General features: G+C 32.5%; 1 protein-coding gene across 2 annotated transcripts in view; it reads right to left on the bottom strand.

The window, feature by feature from the left end:
• Positions 1-23170, bottom strand: part of LOC129803783 (prolactin-releasing peptide receptor-like) — a 138649-nt gene that overhangs the window by 15477 nt on the left and 100002 nt on the right. For both annotated transcript variants that reach the window (XM_055850581.1, XM_055850582.1), the window contains 2 exons: positions 16685-17393; positions 13916-14711 (listed from right to left, as the gene is read on the bottom strand). In XM_055850581.1, coding sequence (XP_055706556.1) covers positions 13918-14711; positions 16685-17321 — 1431 coding nt within the window. In that variant the 5' untranslated portion in view covers positions 17322-17393 and the 3' untranslated portion in view covers positions 13916-13917. The remainder of the gene's footprint in view (positions 1-13915; positions 14712-16684; positions 17394-23170) is intronic.

The following is a 23170-nucleotide window of genomic DNA, read 5'->3' as shown; positions in this document are numbered from 1 at the left end:
TACTTACCAAACAATTACGTTAGTCTAACCAGCCGGAATGACGTTAATAATTTAAGTAACTAAAACGTTATATTTATGTCGCGTGGGTTTCCCCACCTCAGAGCAACTCGAGGTAACTTTAGTGACGTCCGACTACCGTTTTCATTACCTCAATTTGGCACTATAGTAATATTTTGCCACTTGGGTATGCTCCAAACATCTTCCAACGTCTCAAATAATAATGGGGGTATTTGTCGAAAAACACCGGTGAGAAATCTGATATTTTATTTATCTTCAGCTAACTGAGCCATAAACAGTGGAAACCGCCAAGGCTCAGACTGAGGACAAAGCATGTTTCAAATTGATGTGATAAGATGCTGGGAAAACACAACAAGTAAATATGGAAAGTCTTAAGTAAACTCCATAGGGTAAGGAAATTGATTTTTGAGTTAAAAAGGCACGAGAACTCTTAGGGGTTTCCATATATACATATATCATTTTATTTGCATAAATACCGAAAATATAATTTTGTGTATTAACTGATTTCATTATCTGCCTGCGAAAGTACCTTCGAGATCATATTTAAGAGCGTAATTATAGACGAAACTATGGTTACAATACTGTCTATTGGGAGCAAGGAAACGGAAGGAACCTCCACGTGTATTTAGAGTTTATTATTGGAACTGAATCGGTGCTCCTGGACAATCCCCGGGGCTAACTGATCCTTCCATCACAAGGCTCTCGACACGAATATAAATATTATAGTCTTTATTGAATTCCTTTCCTTTCTTGTTGTAAGTCAGAATTTAGGCCATAACAAAACTAACTATTGTCATATAAATCAGCTAAATTAAATCAGTTAAATCGGCTAAACGCTTGTAAATTTGACCCTTGATTTTTCTTTAAATATTAATTTCCTGAATAACAGTGGAAAATTGGAAGATTTAAAGATGTCGTCAGATTTGTGTAAAATATATGATTGCGCACAAGTGTTACAAATACGCTTTCACTGAGGGATATGATTGAATAAATAGTGAAGTATTTTTCTCAATTTCAATGACTCTTTTGATACACAGGAGTCACTCACATTTGACCCAAACATCCCTCAATTTAGACTGTTGGGTGATGCTCTTGTCTAGATACAATATTGAAGCTTTGCGAAAGCTTTATTTAAACTCTTAAAGAAGAAAAGCATATACATATCGTGAAAATTATAAGATATTTCACTTTACATCTTAGTAGATCATATTTTATAGAAAATGGAGTTGAAAGTTGAAGCGTGAGCCATTTTCTTTGCACTGTGACGGCAAGATAGGGGAGGCCGGGGAGGTTTGGGACACTTTTTCATGTTTTGACTTTGAGACAATATTCCAAAAAACCACGATAGTGTATTACAATTTTATGCGGTCTATAGGATACTTATGGGTATTGACTTTATAAAAAGTACTCGATAGAACTTGGAAAACAACTGAGTGTTCTTGGAGAAGATAAAACATTTTACTTGACGCTTTGTCCCAAACCTCCCCGATGTGGGGCAGTATGGGACGCAAAAGGGGATGTTTGGGACGCATTTTTTCTCGTATAATTTGTATTACTGGAACACGTTAATTAATATTAAACGCCAGATTAAAAATATTTCTTTTATTAATATCAATTTCATTTGTACAGTAGAGTCATTAATTGTCAATCAATTATTTAAAGTATTTTATTCTTATTTTCCATCTACCTTTCTCTTCTTTTTTTTTTATTCTAAATATTGCAATCATGATTATTAAATTCCTCGGGCGAGTAGATTTTCTTGCAACTCTTAGTTTTGAACTCATTGATGGATTCCTGTTTGATTTTACGACAACTGCATTGTACATGTTTTCTCATTATTTCTCCGAATTAGCTCTCGCCTTGCCTTTTCTGGAGAATTTGTTCGAGAAATTTTCGAAAAAAATAGTTTTTAACTAGATTGGGCAAAGATCGAATATCCTCTGAGAATGAATTATCGATTCCCAAGACAATGATGGTTTAATTGTCCCTGTAGTTAGAGAAATCTGCTGCGCTGATAAACTTTGCTCAAGAGGGAGATTTCCAGTAGAAACTGGGCATTACTCTTCATTTTGACAATGAACAATTGCATACCACCTACAATCTTGTCGAAAATCAACGTCCCATTCATCCCCTTTCAGGTGTCCCAAACATCCCCACGTGTAGTTTTGGTATTTAAAACCTTTATGTAAAAAACAAGAGCGTATAATCCCGGAAACTTTTATAAAAATATGTTCCCAGATTACCCTGCTGCCTAATGAGATAAAAAAGTTTTGATTATATATCACTGATATAAAATACAAAGAGGAAAACTGAGACGTCAAAATATACGATTTTTATCAGTTTTTAAAAAAATGTTCATAGAATTAAAACAATAAAACTGGGGATATCCATTCTTTTAGTCAAGATACATCTTAATATTGCCTACGATACAGTAATGGTTAAATCCCATTTATTTCAAAAATTAATTGAAAAAAGCGCCTTGTCCCACACTACCCCTGTCCCAAACCTCCCCGGTCTCCCCTACTACTTCAAACATTCGAAAAATCTAATAAGAATTTCATCAGATTAATATATTGCCATCGTGAAATAGCCTTTTAAGATCCACAAAATAAATATTTTTCCTTGGAAAATGGAAAAATTATAAAATTATATGCTTTGCTTCCTTTTATTCTATTACTTCTTGTGTACGGTAACTTAAAAGAAGGAAAGAAGTTTTACTTTATAACTAATTGTCTAGAGGACTTTTAAATCATCGTTAAGTATTATTGGACCGAAAACTCCTTTTATTGTTGGCTATTAAAATAGAAAGAAACTGGAGTTCACACGACTTTGACAGAAATTTAAAATTCTTATTTTGCAAATTACAGTAGAGTCTCGCTATAGTCCATATTTGGTTTCAAATTTGACACTTGGGTCGCACTATAGCCCATGTAATTTTTTAAAATTATCAACGATTTTTAGTATTGAAATTGCTCGACGGCTTCCACTTTCTTTGCGATTGTGGTACTTGTCCTTGCTCTCTTCATTCTGGATCACAATTATCACAACTACTTAATAAAGTTTGCCAAAAATATTAAAATAATTAAGCATGTCGCATACTAAAAAACATAACCTAACTTAAAATCAGTGTTTTGAAATCAACGGTCGATAAATTGTGGACTATAGAGCGATGGCCTATAGCGAGACTCTACTGTAATATTTGTTTAAAAGTGCCGTAAGGATATTTAGAACAGTGTGGGGTAATTTCAAACAGCTATTTTTTTCTCAAGATTAATTTGTCAAATATTTATGAACTGTATTCTAGCTAACTAAATTCAGCAACTAAGCTCTCTTTGGTACTGTTTATATGGAAATATTCAGTACACTTCCCCCCATACATTAATATACTTTATTCTATTTGATTCTTTATTTAATTTAATTATAGAGCCCTCTTTGTTCAAGTTATGGAATTATTGTTCTTATATAACATAGCTAAATTTAGATTATCTATAAATTTATAATAATTGAATGTAAGGATTAAAAATAAAATCAAAGTTATCTCTTTAAAAAAGTATTTTAATAAGCAAACTAAAAGTTTCAGACTTGTCGTAGTTTTAGTACAGAGAAGTGTATGGCTCCAATCCCTTTAATAACCGAGTAGAAAATCGTGCATCTTAAACTATCCCTGATTCAAATACCTTTACTATATATTCTCTATTACCCAAAAAGTAAAATTTTGGAAACATTTAAGGTGGAAGTCAAGTCAGAAAAAATAGTATTCTTATTAAAAAAAATAAATAAAATTATTAAATAAATTTTATATAGTCTCTGGATGATACTCCAAAAATCTGTAATCTAACAATCAAATGAAGGAAAATAAAAATGAAATATTTTCAATTTTTGACAAAAAAGATTTAAACTTTTTTTTAAGAAAAACATTTCCATTATTTATGTGGAAAAATGTGTCTCGATTCAGTCACGTCTTTGCACTGTGATTAGACCAATCAAATCTATAATATTCCATAAGAACTTTTCACGATTTTATTTTTATTTTTCTTGGAAAAGATTTGATCGGAAAGTTTTTGATCGGGTAAATTCTTTCAATTGCGTTTAAGAAAAATATTGCGACTTCCGTTTTAGTCAAACAAGGAATTGGTTATGAAAAATATTCTTTGTCACAAAGTTAAAAGTGTTTTGATTAGATGATGTTGTGACAGAGTTACTATATGTGAGGAATGTTCAAAAGTTACCGAGTAACCTCAAGATGCCTCAATTGACTGCAACTTTCCTCCGAAATTGTGGAGAGTTTAGTGGTTTATTATCAGTCTCATTGAATAGCCACCATCAAAAGTTTCCTCAAAGACATCACTCACACCCTCTTAGCCCATCATGCCCTTCTCACTTTGAATTCACGAGAGATAAGATATGCGTGGTGAAGAATTTCATAAGAATATCAGTGGCAGGGGAATATGTTGCTCTTGGGATTGAAGTCTGACTTTAAGAACTCCTTTTTTGCTTGAGGCAAAACTTTTGATTGAGACAAGATTCACTGTGTATACCACTTTCCAAAAAACTGACACAAATCTCACGAGATCCCCATATCCTGGAGGTTTCCAGGGAGTTTATATTTTTTCATCTTATTTTCACAAAAAAAACATCAACTGATGCATAAAAAATAATCCTAAGTATTCGAAAAAATTAATAATCATTGAATAAAACCTTTCTTAAGGGGTCGAAAAAAGAATGTGTAGAATGAATAACCAAGGCGGGAAAATGGAAATGGGAAAAAGAAAAGTGAAAATTGCATGATTAGCAGAAATTTAACTTCAGAAAATTTCTATAGGTATAAAACATTCAATAAAAAAAAATTGGAATGATTCCAGCAGATGATACGAGGTTTTTTATGTCCGTGCATCATTTATTACGAAGTGCAAGAAACTAGATAAATCTTAGTAAGATGATTTTGTTACGCTTCAGAAAGTCATGTGTCGTGATTTTACTGCACGAACAACTTGATACCGGATTTTGTTACCCTCCTCCCACGCCTCCCACCTTCCGAAACCATGTCTTTTTTTACTGTTTATTTTCAAAACGGCTCGAACGATTTCATTTATTTTCGGATGATTTGGAGATACCCTAGCCATCATATATATGTAGGGGAAAGTGACCATGCTTGATACTGTAAAATGATGTCCAAGGTTTGTGATTATTTTCTGATTAACACACAAACCGAAGCGATTCTTGCACTATGACAAAAAAATGTCTCACTTATTAGGTTCATAATCCAACTTCAAATAGTGCCTGGAAATCCTTAGATTTTCCTCAAGAAGAAAATGGAAATTCAGTAGCGATTTTTATACAAGTTGGGTCTGGGGCCTTCCTCTATAATAATTGATTCGACAATTCGGAGGCCCATTTTCACTGCAAAAAATTCACAGAATACAAAAAATTGCACATCAATAATTAGACGGAACTCTAATCTATCTGCTTAAATCGTTTATATGACTGGTTATTAGTTTTAAAATCACTTTTATGTAATTTTTCTAAGCCATGTTTTTATGACATTAGGGCGCTAGCGAAAACCATTTATTCACTTTGAGTCCATGAAAATGTCATTCTGCAACCTTAAAATTCAGGCAACAGGGTTGAAGATTATGTCAATTGTCGATAAAATTGGCGGATTGCAATATGTGTAATTATGAAATAATCACATATAATGATATAGTTGCCACATTAAAATTATCATTCATGGACCCTTCTTAGAATGTAGGATGGACACAAGTAGAATTTATGAATATATTACACCCACAAAAACAGTGTCCACCAAGTAAAAATATTTTTACATAAATATTAGTACTGATGACCCCTCTATGTGCCTATGATAGTAGTTTTCCTGTACAGCGACATTAATTAAGAAATACTTATGAAATATCATGTATCGAAATTACAGTTTTAGGTCTATTTTTGATTTTTGCTTCCTGAAACTAGGGAAAAAGAGCTAGGATCCTAATTTTTTTAGGAAATGTGAGGCTTAGCACCAGCTATTGAAATATATTGCGATGAGTCATAACTATTGATTAACATAGGAAAAAATAGTTATTATCAAGCTTGGATCGTATCAAGCATGGTCACTTTCCCCTACACATCTAACCGGAAAATTCGAAATTTAGAATTTTTCGAGGATAAAGTTCAACTGGTCTGAAAGGCCTAATTTTCACCCATCTAGTTAAACTTGAATGTTTTTAAAAGCTCTAAAAAGTACCAACGCGATTGCATTGCTTTAAATTTATCTCAATATTATTCGAGTTAAAATATTGCACAATTTAATTAGAGAAAGAGTTTCTCTTGATAAGACTATAAAAAATCCTCAAGGAGCTTAAGCAACAGAATAGCTTTCTGAAATAAATAAATATTTTCATTGCATAAAGCACTTTTCATACTTAATGTATATGATATGAAGTAGTCAAGATGGAAAAGTGAAAGAAAAGAATCCAGTTACATAAGAGCTTAGTTAAATTATTTATGAAGAAAAAATAGCAACATTGTTTATCTGATTGGACGTTGCATAAAACAATTTGTTTTGAATTTCAAGAAAATTGTTACATCACGGATGTGATGCATTTTTCTGACCGGATGTATCAGAGGACACACATTTTTAATGGAGAAGTCAGAACAAACGATCAGTGAAAAATTGTGCTAAATTGAATTAATCCGTGGATGAATCCAAAGGACAAAGTATAGAGAATAGGGGAAAGTGGGGTATTTTTCTGATGCGTAATTTTAATGGAGAGGGTACCGATGATTCACTGGGTCTACAAAGAGTTAACTTTTTAAGGATGGGAGGTTCAAAAATTGGGGGCTAGAAATTTTTTTCTGACTTACTAGACAAAAATAGACTTTAAGGGCAGAATTACATTGACAGTAAAATGCTCATCGTATTTCGTTAATTTACGCATTTTCATTGTAATTCTTACGCAAATTCTCGATTACCGTATTACCTTATCTCATACTCGGTGGCACTAGGTGAAAATAATAAATATAAATGCGATAAACGGTGAGCACAAAAAACTGTAATAGAAATTAAGCGTACAGTTTTTCTTGCTCACCGTTTATCGCATTTTCGTTTTATTTCATCAATTTTCTTATATTATTTTCACCTAGTGCCACCGAGTGTGAGATAAGGTAATACGGTAATCGAGAATTTGCGTAACAATTGCAATAAAAAAAGCGTAAATTAATGAAATACGGTGAGGCTACGGCGAGCATTTTATTGCCAATGTGATTCTGCCCTAAATCATAAAAAAATAAATTTAAATCATATTTTGATCAAACTTTAGAACAAATTAGTCGTTATCTGGGATACTGAGAATGTACCTAATCAAATGATTTAGATCTTTTATCATTTAATCACCTTAATTGCGAAGAATTAAAAAATATATATATTTTTTCATACAAATCGATAGGCTTCCAGATTCTTTGCCAACAATACACAATAATGTTAAGAAAATACTTTTTTTGTACTTGAAAGAGTTTTTTTCGAATTCAAAATCATCATATCCATTGTGGTACAAAATAATTGATACTTTTCTTGTGAAATAGAATTCAGTGGTGAAAATCTGGGGCTTTTGAGTAATATGAGTCAGTAAAGGCAAGTGAGATGCATCAAATACTGGTTCTAAACATAATTTCTATGGAGAAACACGATGTTTCACCTGCGAATTCTCCCGAAAATAGAAACAATACTTCAGCACGACAATCATTTTCTTGATTCAGTACCATGAATTCATTGAAATATTTTCCAAGAATTCTCCACAAAAAAAAACATGTATTGAGGTAAATCCCAACGTTATGTTCTTCGCAAAATTTATCAATCTAAAAATAATACAGAAATATTGAAAAACATCGAAGGACGCAATTGACAATTATTAGGTACAGCTTATTTTTCTGTTCATTATGCCATTATTCTGGCTTTGAATTGACATTCTCATCAATTTTAATTTATATACAAAATGTTGTTTTCTAAGTGAAACACGATTCAATAATACGGGAAAGAAAAGAAAATTTATGGGTAAAAATCAAGCCAAAATTTCAAATGGAGCTTACAATTTAAAAAAAAAAAGAATTTAATTAGACAAAAGTCAGAAAAAATCTTGAGTATAATTCTACCAATTTGGTCCCGTATACTTCATTTTATGTGTCATTCGAATCACAATTTCTCAAAGGAAAATCAGCCGAAGAATCATTCTTTTTTCAATGCTACCCTTATCAAAAGAATTTTCCACTTTCTCCACTTCTACCAACATCATTTTTCCCGCAGTATTGAAATAGAAAATTTGATGACAGAACTGGGAGAGACAGAAATTTAATTTTCATGGAAAATCACAATGAAAAAAAAAGCCAATTTTTGAGAGATTCACTTCCATGGAAATTTCATGTAACTCCATTGTATCTCACAACTCCCATTGTTCTAGTGAATTAATTTCTAAGTAAAAATGACGAAGGCCAGGAAAGTTACCATCCTTATGGTTTCCTGGCGTACGTCTCCTTTACCACGTGCCTCTCACACCTTCACTCTGGAAAATTAATTAGCAGTGATTTCATGCAATTAATTATCTGACAATATGAAACAATAACTCAACCTCAATAGGAATTAAATATTACAACTAATGACAAGATGTGATTGTACTGTACAATCACAATGAAGATTAGACAAATCATTTTGTATTCTAGTCAAATTATGCTTCCTTTCGGTAAATGAGAACGGAGAGCATAATGAAAAGCTCTTCGGAGATGGAATCTCACTCAGTCAGAATTGGGCATATTACTCAAGTTTGTTTAAATATCAAACTTTCATGGAAAATTGAACATCAAAAACGCAAATTATTAGGAATAAAGTTGTTTGAAATAATATTGTGAAAATGTCTTGGAACTTTATAACGTTAGAATATTTTTGCAAATGATTTTCATGAGCAGCAGTAGAATTATAAAGAGTTGTTGTGATACAAATTTTAACGTGATTATGGAAATGTTGAATTCCCAAAAGTGCTTTAGATCATTTTACCTAAAAATAACATCGATGTGGAGGAAAACAACTTTCGACTTCTGATGGTATATAGACCCAGAATAAGCAATTCACTTCTGTGATTTCTTTACTATTAAAAATTTTACTTCACTATAATATCTCAGGAAAATTTTTCTCGCGGTAATAAAATATTCAAAAAGCCAAATTCCATCTCTATTATGCTCATATTTTTTCAGGTATAAACGAAAGAAAATTTTCTTTGAGCAATAAAAATGTTTTTTTTGCCTGATTAATCCCTCAGTGAATAGGAGAAAATGAAGAAAAGTGAGACATAAGACGATAAAAGCTGATATTTATTTCATGAATAAATTTTAACATTCTCTATCTATACCGGGAATGCTTGAAGATGTTCTTGAACGAAGGGATAAAGTAAGTTCTCTCTGTGATGAATAATATCTAATTTACTGTCTCCTATAAGGATTTTTCTTTACGCATAAACTCTTAGATTTCAGAGAAGTGATGGCCAATAAATCATTGATCTATGTAAATGGGTTAGGATATTTTTGTGTTTGGATTTTATTGTTTTTTTTTGTACCTTATACAAGATTTTCTTTTTACCTAAATGTTTGTATTACTAATAAAATTATTGCGAAACTATTGCGTAGGGGAGGGTGGAGCAGTTTAACGACGGGGCAGTTTCAATTTTTGCATATTCTTCTTATCTTTTTGAAAGGAATGAAATAAAACCTTTATGTTACTGAAGCTATAACTGAGACCTATGTTCATAAAAATAATTAATTTCGTAACGCTTCTCGTTTGAGTTGTGTAATTGATTTTATAAAACTGCATCAAAATGAAACTTTTTATAATATTTTATTTTCAACAATTTCTGAATTATTGCTCTTATCTATAGAAGTAACATAATTGAATTAAATTACCAGTAGTTTTATGATTATTATAAGGCATTTAGCGTTGAATGAATTCTAAGACGGTTCTGACAATTTTGATTTGAGTTCCGAAAGTGCGTAGGGTAGAGTCTACACTTGTGGATGTTACACACTTATGGACAGCTGGTAGAAATCTCTATTTTTTACATAAAATAAATGTTGGAAAATTACAATATTAACATTATTTTATGGCTTATCTTCAAATACAACTTGAAAACTAATTTCCTTTAATATTTAACCACAATTCTAATTGTTTTATGAAAAATATTTTGCTGATGCGATAATTGATTAAAATACATGAAATTGTTGATATTTGCTAACGCACTTGCAAATTTTAATGTCAAAATTTCATATATTTTATCGAAAATATTTAATGTTATGCTTCTGACACTCTTTCATTAGTTACTAATTTTCCTTTTTTTTATTTGAATTTTTAGATATTTTGGTATAGAAATATTAAATTAGGAGATGTCCATAAGTGTAAATTTATTTGAGGAGATTACACACTTATGGACGTAATATTTTACGAGTGGCGCCCTCACAAAATTTTATTATTGGAGCATTGTCAATCGTTGTGATAAGTTTTTTCCATAGAGTTGAAGAGGATTTCTGGCAAACAATATCAAGTAAAATTTAAGGTAAATGTTTGATATCAAGTGGAAAAGTGTTGTGTATAATCCTATTTAAAAATTTTCTGAAAATTGTAGATTTTAAACTAAATGTTTGTATATTTTTCTACATAACCTAACTTTTGATTTCAAGAACAATGACACCTCCTAAAAGTGCAAAGAAAACATCAAAAAACAGCAGCTATATTCTTGCCAGAGCGTAACGAAGACCTTAAAAGTCATTATTGAAAATGGAATGAACTTGACGAAGGATTCTCAGCACATTCCTATACCACACTACACAGAAAGTCTCCGGAAAGTCTCCGAATAAGGTATCTGGTCATGGATATCACAGTGCTTTGAAAAAGAAAACGCGAGAGGAAATTGTGAGGTGGATTTTCAATTCTGCTAAGTGTAGCTTTCCTATAACTAAAGATGATACTAGCCACAGTAGAGAAAATCATTTCAGTGACGCAATTCCAAATAGAGTTTTAAGAACGCAAGACCATCAAATCAGTCGTTCTACAGATTTTTAAGGAGGCATCCGGAAGTTGTTCAAATAAATGAAGAAAAGTAGATCAAGAAAAAAGAGAACTTAAAAAAATAAGAAGAAAAAAAGAAAAGAGGTGCAAAAGAAAATTAACTGTTCAAAAAAATTTAAAGAAAAAAATGAATAAAAGTTGATGAACTTGCTTAAAATTATAGTATTTTACTTACATTCCCTTTCACAAAATTTTTTATTATCAATTTGGATTTCTAACACTTTTTAACTTGTGTCCATAAGTGTGTACATGAGCATCCATAAGTGTGTAAAAGTGTCCACAAGTGGAGAATTTGATATGATCAGAAGATCCAAATTATTTGGGGAGATTAGGGGAATATTTTAATTAATTCGCTGGAGGTTATCGAAAGGAGCTATATTAAAGAACTTACACTTAAAATTTCATTTTATTTAGTCAAAAGGAAAACGAATTACAAACCGTTATACCCTTAATCTGTCCATATGTGTAGACTCGACCCTAAGGGGCAGTTTCAAGCAAGCACATGGAGAAATTTCCTGTGTCCAATAATTTACTTTTTTATTCAAAATTAACTTAAAGCAATCACTGAGAACGTTTTGTAGCTGTTTTTGTCGATAAAGTTCGAAATTTTGGGAAGTAGATTTTCTAAAAACTCATTAACAAAAAAATAAAAAAAAAACAATTTTTCAATGATTTTAAGTGCTTAAAAACGCTAAAGTTAAGTGTTATAATATTTTTCAAAATGTTTTCAGCAAGATATTATAATTTTTTGTAGTATTATGACAATTCAAGATTTTAAAATACTATTATAAAACTGTTATACTAAAAACGACAAGTTCTAAGGCGACATATTGATCCATTTATGTTCTTAATTAGCTTAGAAGTACAAAATACATTTCTTTCGTATAAAATATTAAAGAAAATTCCTCAATTAATGAGAAATAGGATTGAAAATTTCTGGCGATATTTTATTTTCACTGTATGATCAATAAGAGTTAAAATTCTGTTATAAAGTTCTTGCTCGATTATATTTTTATGTTTTAAAGTCCTAGAAGACTTTAAAATAGTAATTTTAATCAATTCTGATATCGCAAGTTTCATATAAACACATTTTTTCTTTCTCAAAAATTGCCTCATTATTTATCTTGAAATTGCCCCGCAACGGGGGACTTTCACGCATTCTGCCATTCAAATGAAATCATATTCTCCACAATAGACCAATGAAGTTAAAGGATTATTGCTATTGTTTTTATTAACCCGAAACACAACTGTAACTCACAGAATATATAAAGTTTTAATTCTGTTTATCATATTTTTACAAAATGGTCTTAAAATCCATTTTGCAATTTAGGGGTGAAACTGCCCCACTCTCCCCTAAGTTCAAATTTTCGTGTGTATAAAAATTAAAAAAAAATGCTTTTATTTCTTTAATTTATTTTGTTATTTTATCAGATATCACATAAAGACATTTATTACTAAATGTTTATATTAAGTAAATTATGTCCTTTACAACGAGTTTTCGCCTTTGATGTTCGATTTTTTTAAATGGGAAGTAAGAAGTTAGAGCATTAATTAAATAAGCCTTGGTATGCTTAAAATCCAATTGAGATTAAAGCAAGAGGAGGTGGAGAATGATGAAGTGAATGGGTTGAAAAGCGAATAAGTTACCTTGTTTGCAGTGACAAGTTTCCACATTATAATTCCATGAATTTTCCTTCTTTACTGCAAAAAGGCCCGAGAAAAGCAGATTGAGGGGATAAACCATGTCCGTTGGTGGAAAATAGCGAAATTCAGCTTCATGAATATTCAGTTTTAGTTTGGTGTTGCGCTATTGGAATCATCCCTAAGTTCTTCCCTCACACGTTCTAACCCCAGAAAGTGTGATTTAATTATTCATTTCATGTGGCCTAATCAATAATCGATACGTCCCTTTAGGGAAGAGTGTTTTCCGTGAATGGTCAGAATAAATTTTCCCAAACCATCCTGGTTAAATCCTTTTTGATCGTTTTTATTGAATTCACCGTGAGTGGCTCATCCTATCCCAAGCCATTTTAGTAATTTCATCGTGGGATAATAATTATCGCATGAAAATACTCTCTGCTCATATTTCTTTTCATCTCACACCATGTTAAATATTTATAGAAAGTTTCGCCCCCCATCTTAAGATATACAATGAGGAGAAAACAAGCATAACAAAAGTGGATCATTAATTTATAATTTAATGATTGTCGAATATGCATCATTAATTAGATGGCAAGAAGATTTATAGCAAAAGCACGTTTGGGGCTAAATTGAGAATGCAAGACTAATTAATTAATCTAATATTTTATTGCTGCGGGCTTTTTGTACCAATAATTTTAAATAGAAAGCTCATTGAATTTTGACTGAAGTGATGATAGGTAATGAATATCCAATATTGAACGAGATTGATAAGCAATTTATTCCCGTAATTAAAATTTCACACTATTGCAAGGTGATTTTGTGGGTTAAAACAGGTGATTAAATGACTTTGTGGAAACTTTCAGGGCTTTCAATAAGCGTTAGTTATTAAAAATGGCTATAGTATTGTCCATCAGTGTCTCATATAATAGGAAACTCTGGAAGTGACTAAAAAGTATTTAACGTTGCAATATTTGTGAAAAATCTCTGACTCACTGTTGTGATTATAAAAAGTGCCAGCCGTCAGCTGGCGCTGCAACATAACAATTAAAAGGTTTCTAACCACTCTCACCACCATGACACATCAGAATTTTCATTAGACATTTGCCTAGAGTTCAATAAAGACGTGAATTACGAGAAAAGGAATTTTACTACACTCACCTTTAAAAAACGCTAGTGGGCGAACGAGCAGTCAAAGGCGGCAAAGATGAGGCATCAAATTGAGTCTCCAGGACTCCTGATGGAAGAATAACAGTACCAGAAATTGGTGCAGGAGGAGCTACCTCAGATAAGAGAATCGTGTCAACGCTGTTGAACATCTTAATAGGAACACGATCATCATCGTGGCCAGTTGGACCACGAGGAATAATATCTGTAATGCCGCTGGATCGAATGTAGCTGGACGGCAAAAGAGACTCTTGTACAGTTTCATTGTTGCCATTGCAAGTCCTCTCTGAGCGCCATTTTGTACCCATGGGTAAGAGGCCATTGCGCCTTGTAGTTGGATGGAAGCACGGAAGCACAAGCTTGAACTCCTTTCGAAAATTTTCATTGAGCCAGGCATAGAGGAAGGGATTGTAGCAAGTGGATGACATAGCAACACAATGTGAGATGAAGAAGAAGACATTATAGAAGGGCCACTCTTCAGTCTTGGTCGTAAAATCATTGAAGATATTGACGACGTTCAGTGGTAGCCATGAAATGCCAAAGACAGCTACCATTGCGATCAGCATTCGATTGGTACGTTTCTTCCGGTCACGATCGGCTGCTTCGCGACGAGATGTCTTAGATCCAGGTTTTGTGCGAGCGCGATCATTCAGTTTGATCGAAACGCACGTGTAGCAGATGGATATGATCAGGAAGGGAATAACAAACTGAAGTGTTGAGTTGAACGAACCAAATATCTTCCTATACTGCTCTGACGGCCAGTCTTCTTCGCAGTAGTTCTGCCAAACACCTGTAGAGTAATGTTACTGAAATCATTAACACCAGGTGTATTAAACATGGTGTCAAAAATAATATATAAATGAAATATAAAGACATATATTTCGTCACTTCGATCAACAACTGCTCTAACTTACTCTTCGGCATCATCTAAAATCTAAACCAGCAACTCTTTTAAACTGCGAATTTTCTTATAAAATTACGAGAATTGCTGATTTACTCGCCGAAGTACAACAATTGATAATCTAAGCAACGATTTATTATCACCAATTCGAAAAACCTGCCAACAACACAAGTCCATATCCCAATTTATTTTGGAAGTTATTAAGCTTCAAAGACCGGATGTATGGCCGAACAAGGTTTTAGCCATATCAAAGAGTTGAGATTAACATTTTGGCAAAGTTTGAGCTTGATCGGAAAGATCGGAAAGTATGAAATTTTGTGAGGATTCTGTCATAAAGATTTACAATTCACAAAATGCTGCTTTATTTAAAAAATAAAATGTATTTAAGATGATTATAAATAGGCACGGCTTTAAGCAAAGCCATTATTTAATATCCTTGAAATTTTCAGTGCAATCAGTATTCATTCAAGGAATTAATATCTGCTAGTTTGGTAAAGTTATTTGTATTAAAATAAGAAAAAATGAAAGGAAATTAAAAATTCTTAGTAAGTTTTATATTCAAAAGATATTCTTTTAATGTCTCAACGAGCTTTTATCTATGGGAAATTTCTTCATCTACTTTATATATTTACTTAATTATTTTGTATATTGTTATCATAAGGGCTAAAAATGACGGATGAGTACCCAAGAAGCTGTCTTCCGGATATTGGAGAGCTGCAAGCACAGTCTAATATTTTTCTTAACCGATTGACACAAGTATCGATTCATACCATTATAAGACACTTTTTTGTTGTAACACTCCCGTGTGTTTTTTATGAAAAAGCTTGTCATTTTCTATTACTTCTTAACTCTTTCGCGTCACACTTTTATTCAGCAAATGAATTCATGTAAAATTGAGTTTTTCCTAATGCTTTATGATCAAATATAATACTTAAGAGAGGAAAAAAATTTTCCATTACGTGAAAACTCGGAAAAATCCCGGGTCATATAAGACCCTATTGTCCTCAAGGGAAGTGCACATACCATTTTAAAAATCTATATCACGGGCTTTTTAAGAGTTTTTTTTTGCTTGAAGTTACTAATTTGGCCAAAACCATGGCAAACTGGATTGTCTTGATGAATACTGTACTCCTGGTGTTCAAGGAATCTTCCTGGTAATCCCTTGAACAGTCACTGTCACAATATTTTGAATGGTATTTGGCAAAAATAAACTTATCCACATATTTATTCACACACAATACAATTTCACAATATGAGACGCTTGCAGAATACTCTAAAATATTGCAAAATATTTTATAATTCATCAGATATAAGATGAAATGTCCAGGAGCAAGATGTCCCACCTGCATTTCACGAAGAAAAACAATGTCCCAACTACATTTCGCTATAGGTTTGGGACGAAAACACTGTTACCCTTGGGGACAATAGGGTCATATATGACCCGGAAAATTCTACACGCTTTTCTGGAAAATTGAGAGTAGTTTATTATATCAAAATATGCAATATACAATCTTTGGATATTCTATTTTGTGTTTCTAAAGAAATTTTTGCTGAAAAAAATATATAAAAAAATTTGAAAAAGAAAAGTCTTTTCACAAAGTTCGAAATTAGTGATTTTTGATCTCAAATATTTTCTTTTCCTGAATATCTGGAGTCTTGAGAAAATTAGCCAAGAATCTTACATCCTTCTATTATGATGTCCGGCACAAACCGATAGATTTCAATTAATGTAAATAGTCAAAAAAAATTGTTTTTTCCCAGGGTCATATATGACCCTAATGACGCGAAAGAGTTAAATCTTTGCTTTTATTGATTAAATTCTTCTCTAATGTAAAATAAATTGGTATTTAAATTAACTTCACCTGTGTGATTCATCGGGAGCACTTTCATGTACAATCCGTAGGGAAGTGTAACGAGTAGTGAGAAGCCCCAAATGCTAACAATGATGCAGATACAGGTGGCAAGCCGCATTCGCGGATGGAATGGGTAGATGATTACGAAAAAGCGATCAATCGCTATTGAAGTCAGTGTGAGCGTGGAGATGTAAACACTGCAGCCCTGGGCATAGGGTACCAGGTGACACAACATTGTGCCAAACACCCATCCTCGTAGAAAGGTATAAAGTGGTGTAAATGGCACTGCTAGAATACAGAGTAAGATATCCGATAGGGCCAGATTTGTGATGAAAAGATTCGTCACAGTCTGCATGGCTTTATTCCTGAAAACTACGAAGCACACAAGGACATTCCCAAAGATGCCCAATACGAAGATCACGAGGTAGAGAAAGCAGAAGGTGGCCTGCACCAGTTCGTTGTGTATAAGATCGTAGCGTGAGCCACTTGTATAACTAACATCACTGCCTCGATTTGTATGTGCAGAGCTCAAATTGAAGTCCATTATAGCAGCATCCTGTTGTGGTATAGTATCCAATCTTGAATCATTTAGCACCTTCATCGAATTCATTGGCAGCCAATTCGCTTCATCTCCAGATGCCATCATTGCAATCTCACAAGGAAAACTCAATCACCTCTTCATCCTTATTGCTAATTCTCATTCCTAACGGTCTCGATTCTGAAATAAATAGAATAACAACATTAATATCAACAAATAACACAGGTATACATACACTTATCATAGTGAAATTTGAATGATGGAATTAACTACAAAGCAATTTTCAAACAAATTTCAACATTTTCTCTTGAAAATCTGGGAAAATTCCTTCTCTACCCCGATAATCAATCTACCACGTGATATTTGCTCTTAAATCAAAAACGAAGAATACCAGGAATACCAATATGTTTGACTGCTTTGTGTTCCTGCCAATTAAGATATTTTAGAGAGCAATCCTTATGTTCTGTAATTGGCTAAACCGATAATCTATGAGATAATGTTTTACTTTACATAAATTCCTCGTGACACTAATTAATTTTCCTTGTCAATTCAGAATGTTCCATAGAACTAAATCAATAAAATTAAAGATAGACATGAAATAAATAAAACAGAACAAAAAGTCTTTAAAACTATGTCCCAAACTTATTACTATTTTCACTAGAAGAAGCAGTCTGTAAGTCAAATCCAGCTAAAATGGTTAAGATTGAAATTGTCATTCTCCATGGGATCTCTCTCATTCACTACTCCTCAAGGTTCCTGACGCTTCTGACAGTTTTACAAAAGGGAGAAAAAAGTCCATGCAATGTAAAATAGCATTTTGATGAGATTATTGATCTCAAACAGCTTATTTGTGTCTTTCAATCTAGACGACACAAAAAAGGATGACGAAGCGTACAAGCTTTGCGAAATGCTCGAACTCGTATAAAACTTAATTATCGGCTCATAGAGACATTTTCATTGGCACCAAGGGGGAGATATTAGGGTCGGAAGTGGTGTACAGGTGAAAATGAAGTGCTTGGAAGTCTTTGGAAGTGGGAGTACTTGAATATAAAGTCTTTTCTGTCTAATTTCGTATTTTTCAGACTACGTTACTTTTAGTTGAGATTTCTAATTCGGGTGGCAAATTGAAAAGGTTTATTGAAGTTTTTAAGTTCGATTATAACCTAAATGGAGCAAATGCACTCAAATTTATTATAGCTTAATTGTGTTGTAATTTTTCCGAAGAAATAATCAGTTAAATAATAATTTTCTTTAATTTTTACATGAATTTCAATTTCATGTAATGGCTCGCAAATAATGACATAGCTATTGCAGTTGACTTTGAATAAATTTGATATATATTTTTTCTAATTTATCGTAAATAATATGTATAAGGATGATTGCATAAATTCGTGGGACTTTTTCGCGAATATCGTTAAAGGGTATCCTATAGGCGGTGGCAGCCATAATCCCGAAAGCCAAAATCCCGAATTTTTAAAATCCTGAAAGGGATGAAATTTTATGAAGGAAAATGTTTAGAATAATTTTCCAAGACACAGAAGATTTCCCTTTGCCTCCAGCAAGCGCGAGTGAAATCGCGGGCGTAGCTATGACACTTTTAAGAATTCGGGATTTTGGCTTTCGGGATTTTGACCGGGACCCCCTATAGGTTACTTCCATAATTTTTTTGTTTATCTTTTTGCATATACTGGAAAGGTTCTAGTGTCTTACATCTGTTCAATGCCAAAAGTATTCTTCAAAAAAGTCGTTTTGTGCTTTTAAGGACTTTTACCAAATGAAGGACGAAAAGATGCATTTGTAATATTTTATATTAGACTAATTTTGGAAAGGTCTAATAACAATTGAAGAAATTGGTAAAATGTTGGAAAACAATAATTATATCGTATTACGCTATTTAGAAAAGCTTGGATGTGTTTAAAAGCTCGTTACATGGGTGCCACATTATTTCACTTCAAGGAATAAGGGGAACTTTCTAAATGTGGCCATTTTTTCTCCTAATAAGGTACCAGCGATCGTCAGTGTTCCTCTGATCGAAAAGCTATCCCGCGTATCGGAATCCCGAAATAAAATGTATTTTTGAAAATTATTCGCTGCATTTTAGCAATGATTTTTAACTAAATGCATTATGTTGGTTCATAATTAACCTACAGAACCAATTTTCTCATGCAGTTTCTAAGAAAATTGTTATTAATTGTCTCATTTATTAAATCACTGTATCAGAGTCTTAGCCAAAAATATGCCAACCATCACTTTCTTAAAATTTCACATGAGAATTTGTGAGAATATGAGAAATTATGTTTGATTAAAATGATTTACAAAACTGTGCTAATTAAAAAAATTCATACTTAGTGATACTAATTTCACTATCAGTGCACATTTTTATTTATATCGACAGTAAAAATGGAAAATAAATTATTTTTTGCGAATAAGTACGTTTGGTTCCACTTGTTCCTCGGATCAGCATACTTGTGTTCGAGGAAAATTGCGCATAGCGCGCTCAAGTCATCTTCATATTCATAGCCATTATTGGATATTTTTGTTGTGGAAGAACTATTTACCAGTGAGAATTTCATTAAGTTAGACAATTTTAAAAGTTTTTTCGTGTGAATATACGATAAGGTAAAGTACCCTTTATTCGACCGGTTCCTCTATTCGACCGGTAGATTTATTTATTCAATTTAATTATATTTGCTATAATATTTTGTGTATGATCTAACATTAATAGGTCAATTATTCTTTAAATAATACGAATCAGTGACAAATTCATAGAAATTGATGAAATTCACCATCAAATATTCAAAAATTTACCCACCGGTCGAATAGAGGAACCCGGTCGAGTAAGGGTACTTTACCTTATATTAGTAATCAGTAAACACAGTGCAAGAATGACGAAAAAGCTTCACTGAAGCCTTGTAGAGTGATTTGGATGCCAAGAAAGCACAATGAATCTTCATCAAAAACGTCTGCCCATGCGTGGCTCACCCCCTTCTGATCCGTGGAACACACTGCATCCTTGCATTTAAATTTAAACCGATATATTAGTAATTTCCGTAAATAACAAAAGTGTAAATACACGGAAATACTTAAATGGATCACTAATGTATCAACTGCTGGCATATGAAAAACTACCAAATAGTATTTTGGGTCTCATATTTTCAGCTAAATATGGAGCATGTCTCTTAACATTCCGATTCGTGGTACACTTTCCTTATGTTGCGATGAAGAACCTTTTCTAGATCGATTGTCGACAGGCGATGAGAAATTGATCTAATTAATATAGCAATAGCGAAAACAACCAGAAAAAAAATAACCAAGCTTGTTGCAAAAATTGGTTTTAGTAAACCTAATGATCAAAAACCGTTCCTTTTAATTTTAAAGGATTTTGAAACCAGAGTGAGAATCAAGCCTAATAAAAAGTGAAGATACGTGTGAAGTACTGAATTAGTTTTTTGCACTCGTACTGTTAGTCTCTTGCAGACTTTTCAGCACAGTTTCAATAATTACAAATGAAATTACATTTTTTTAGAGACTCTATTTTCCAAAAGTAGCTTCACTACACTCTCTTAGGAAAATTCAAAATATATTGATACCCCTTAATAGACCCCTTCATCTGGCTCTAGAAAATCCAAATAAAAGAAAAATTTCAAAAATATGAGTAAAAATTAATTTTTTTGACATTTTTTAAAAGTTTTCTTAATTAGATTGTTCATCAGATTAAATAAATTACTGATTTCTAAGTATGAGAAGTGTATGAAGTGAAAGGAGTGCTGGAAGTATTTGCTCCTTTTTGGAGAGTGTTGCGAAGTTTTAGAGGTGCGAAGGCCTCTTCCATACAAATTGTGGAAGTACTTGGAAGTGGTGTACACATTTTCACCCAAATATCTCCCCCTTGATTGGCACAAAATTTACCCAAATCGTTTTAATCTTCAGAAAAATTTTACCCTTTTATCCTTGCATATTTGTTATGACTGAAAAGTATTAGGTGCGATTGATTTTCGGATATGGACGAAATGTCCGCTACAACAGTTTCTAAAATATAAACAAAAATGTAGAAAAAATTGCACATGTTTTCGAGAAATCCAAAAAAAAACACTTAATTTTGGAGAGGAAGAGGAGAGATGAGGGAAAATTATGTTCATGTCGATATATAGGGGAATTGGTTGGACCCGTTGGACCCCCCACAAAGGCACCAAGACCGAGTCTATCTGTAATCCATTTGGTTTATAAAACTATATTGACGAGCAGATGGACTTTTTTAGAAATCCTTTGATACTTTTAAAAGTTGATCCTTGGGGAATGGAAGGTAGAAATTTTGGAGGATCAAAGAATAAATATATTTTATATATATAGCTATCTCAGTAGAGTTCGAGCAATGAAATGAAAGGAAAATTGCTGTAAAATTACCTCATGAGGTTGTTTCTATGGGTATAAAGCAAAATGAACCTAGACTCATTCTTTTAGCATCACCACCCATTTCCATTGTTCTCCACGTGTTCTTGAAGCTTGGGCAACAAGTTGTGGCAAAGTGTTGTGAGTCAACCCACCATTGGGATTTTCCATCGAGCCACACAAATTAATGGACACTGATCCTTTTTAAATCCAACATTGAGCTGAATGAGCTTAAATTCCTTACAAATTCTATGTGTTGTCTCATTTGCCACTTTGTCGTAGCAATTTTCCGCATTTTCCCACTTTCAGTTCTACCTTTTTTTTTTAAACTCGTGGATAGAAATTCAGCTATAGTATATATGTGAACACTAAAAAGTTTTATTATGTTTCAATGGCTTTCTCTTACATTATTTAAATTGGTATCGCACAATTAATTTTTCAATTGTGCTCAATTAGAAGAACAGCAAAATTGTTCTAAAAGGAATGTATAGCGTAAAATACGTTTGGTCATTTTAACAAAATACTAAATTCATTTGTCTATAACCATATTTGCACAATTTATTTTTTAATATTTTAAGATGCACTACGTGTCACGGTCCGAAATCAGCTCTTAGAGCTGACGACCTGGTGTATGAGGGCAGAAAAAGATGCAATACCTTCCAATATGTTCAGGCAGTTTTCCACACCGTTTTTTTTTAACCGACTAAACATATTGATACCTCTTTCCATATAAAAAACATCTACTTTGTAATTATTCGATAATTTTAATTAATTTTAAATAAATAGCATTGTAATATTGTAATTAATTTAAATATGAATTAAAAAAAGATCTCCTGTGTGTGACGGATTTTTTTTCGGAATAATGTTTACAAAAAAAAGTTCTTTAAAATTTAAATAACGTAGAAATATAGAGAAGTGAATTTGAGAATGTTCAAATGAGTAAAAAAATTCACACATAGAAAGCACAGACAGTTTTATATCACACTAAAATAATAGATTTCGTAATTTATGTAAAACAGCGATATCTGCGTTAACATCTAGAGAAAGTAAGGTATGGCCGAAAAGTGATCATTCAGTATACGCGAAACTATTAAGAATAAGCGCTAGGTAGGGTAAGTGTGCCAAATTCCGGCCAGCTTGCAATTTCGGCCACCTTTTTTGTTCCTCGAATTTCCATTAACTTTTAGATTTTACGTACTCTAGAGATTATACAATACAAAAGAATAACAAAAAATGTAGCTTCGACAAACGAGATAACGTGAAAAAGATATTGGAAGAATTCCTTAAGGGCAAGGAACTATGAGAATGAAGGTGGCCGAAATAGGGCACCAAAGCTCTGTCTACATTTTTATTCATTTTAAAATGTATTAAGAATGATTTTAGAGTAAATAAAGAGGTAAACTCTTTACAAGGTTCCAAGCAACACTCTTTCAGAAGAAAGAATAAAAAAATCAATTTGTATTTAAAATATTACATTTCAAACTTGAGACTTTGACGCTTGCATGCAACTATGCCGAAATTTGGCACACTTACCCTATAGCAATTGAGCAAGCAATTTCTTATCAAAA

This window comes from Phlebotomus papatasi, chromosome 2 (genome assembly GCF_024763615.1).
Source record: "Phlebotomus papatasi isolate M1 chromosome 2, Ppap_2.1, whole genome shotgun sequence".
Taxonomy (NCBI): domain Eukaryota; kingdom Metazoa; phylum Arthropoda; class Insecta; order Diptera; family Psychodidae; genus Phlebotomus; species Phlebotomus papatasi.
This window is presented reverse-complemented; position numbering and strand designations above follow the sequence as displayed.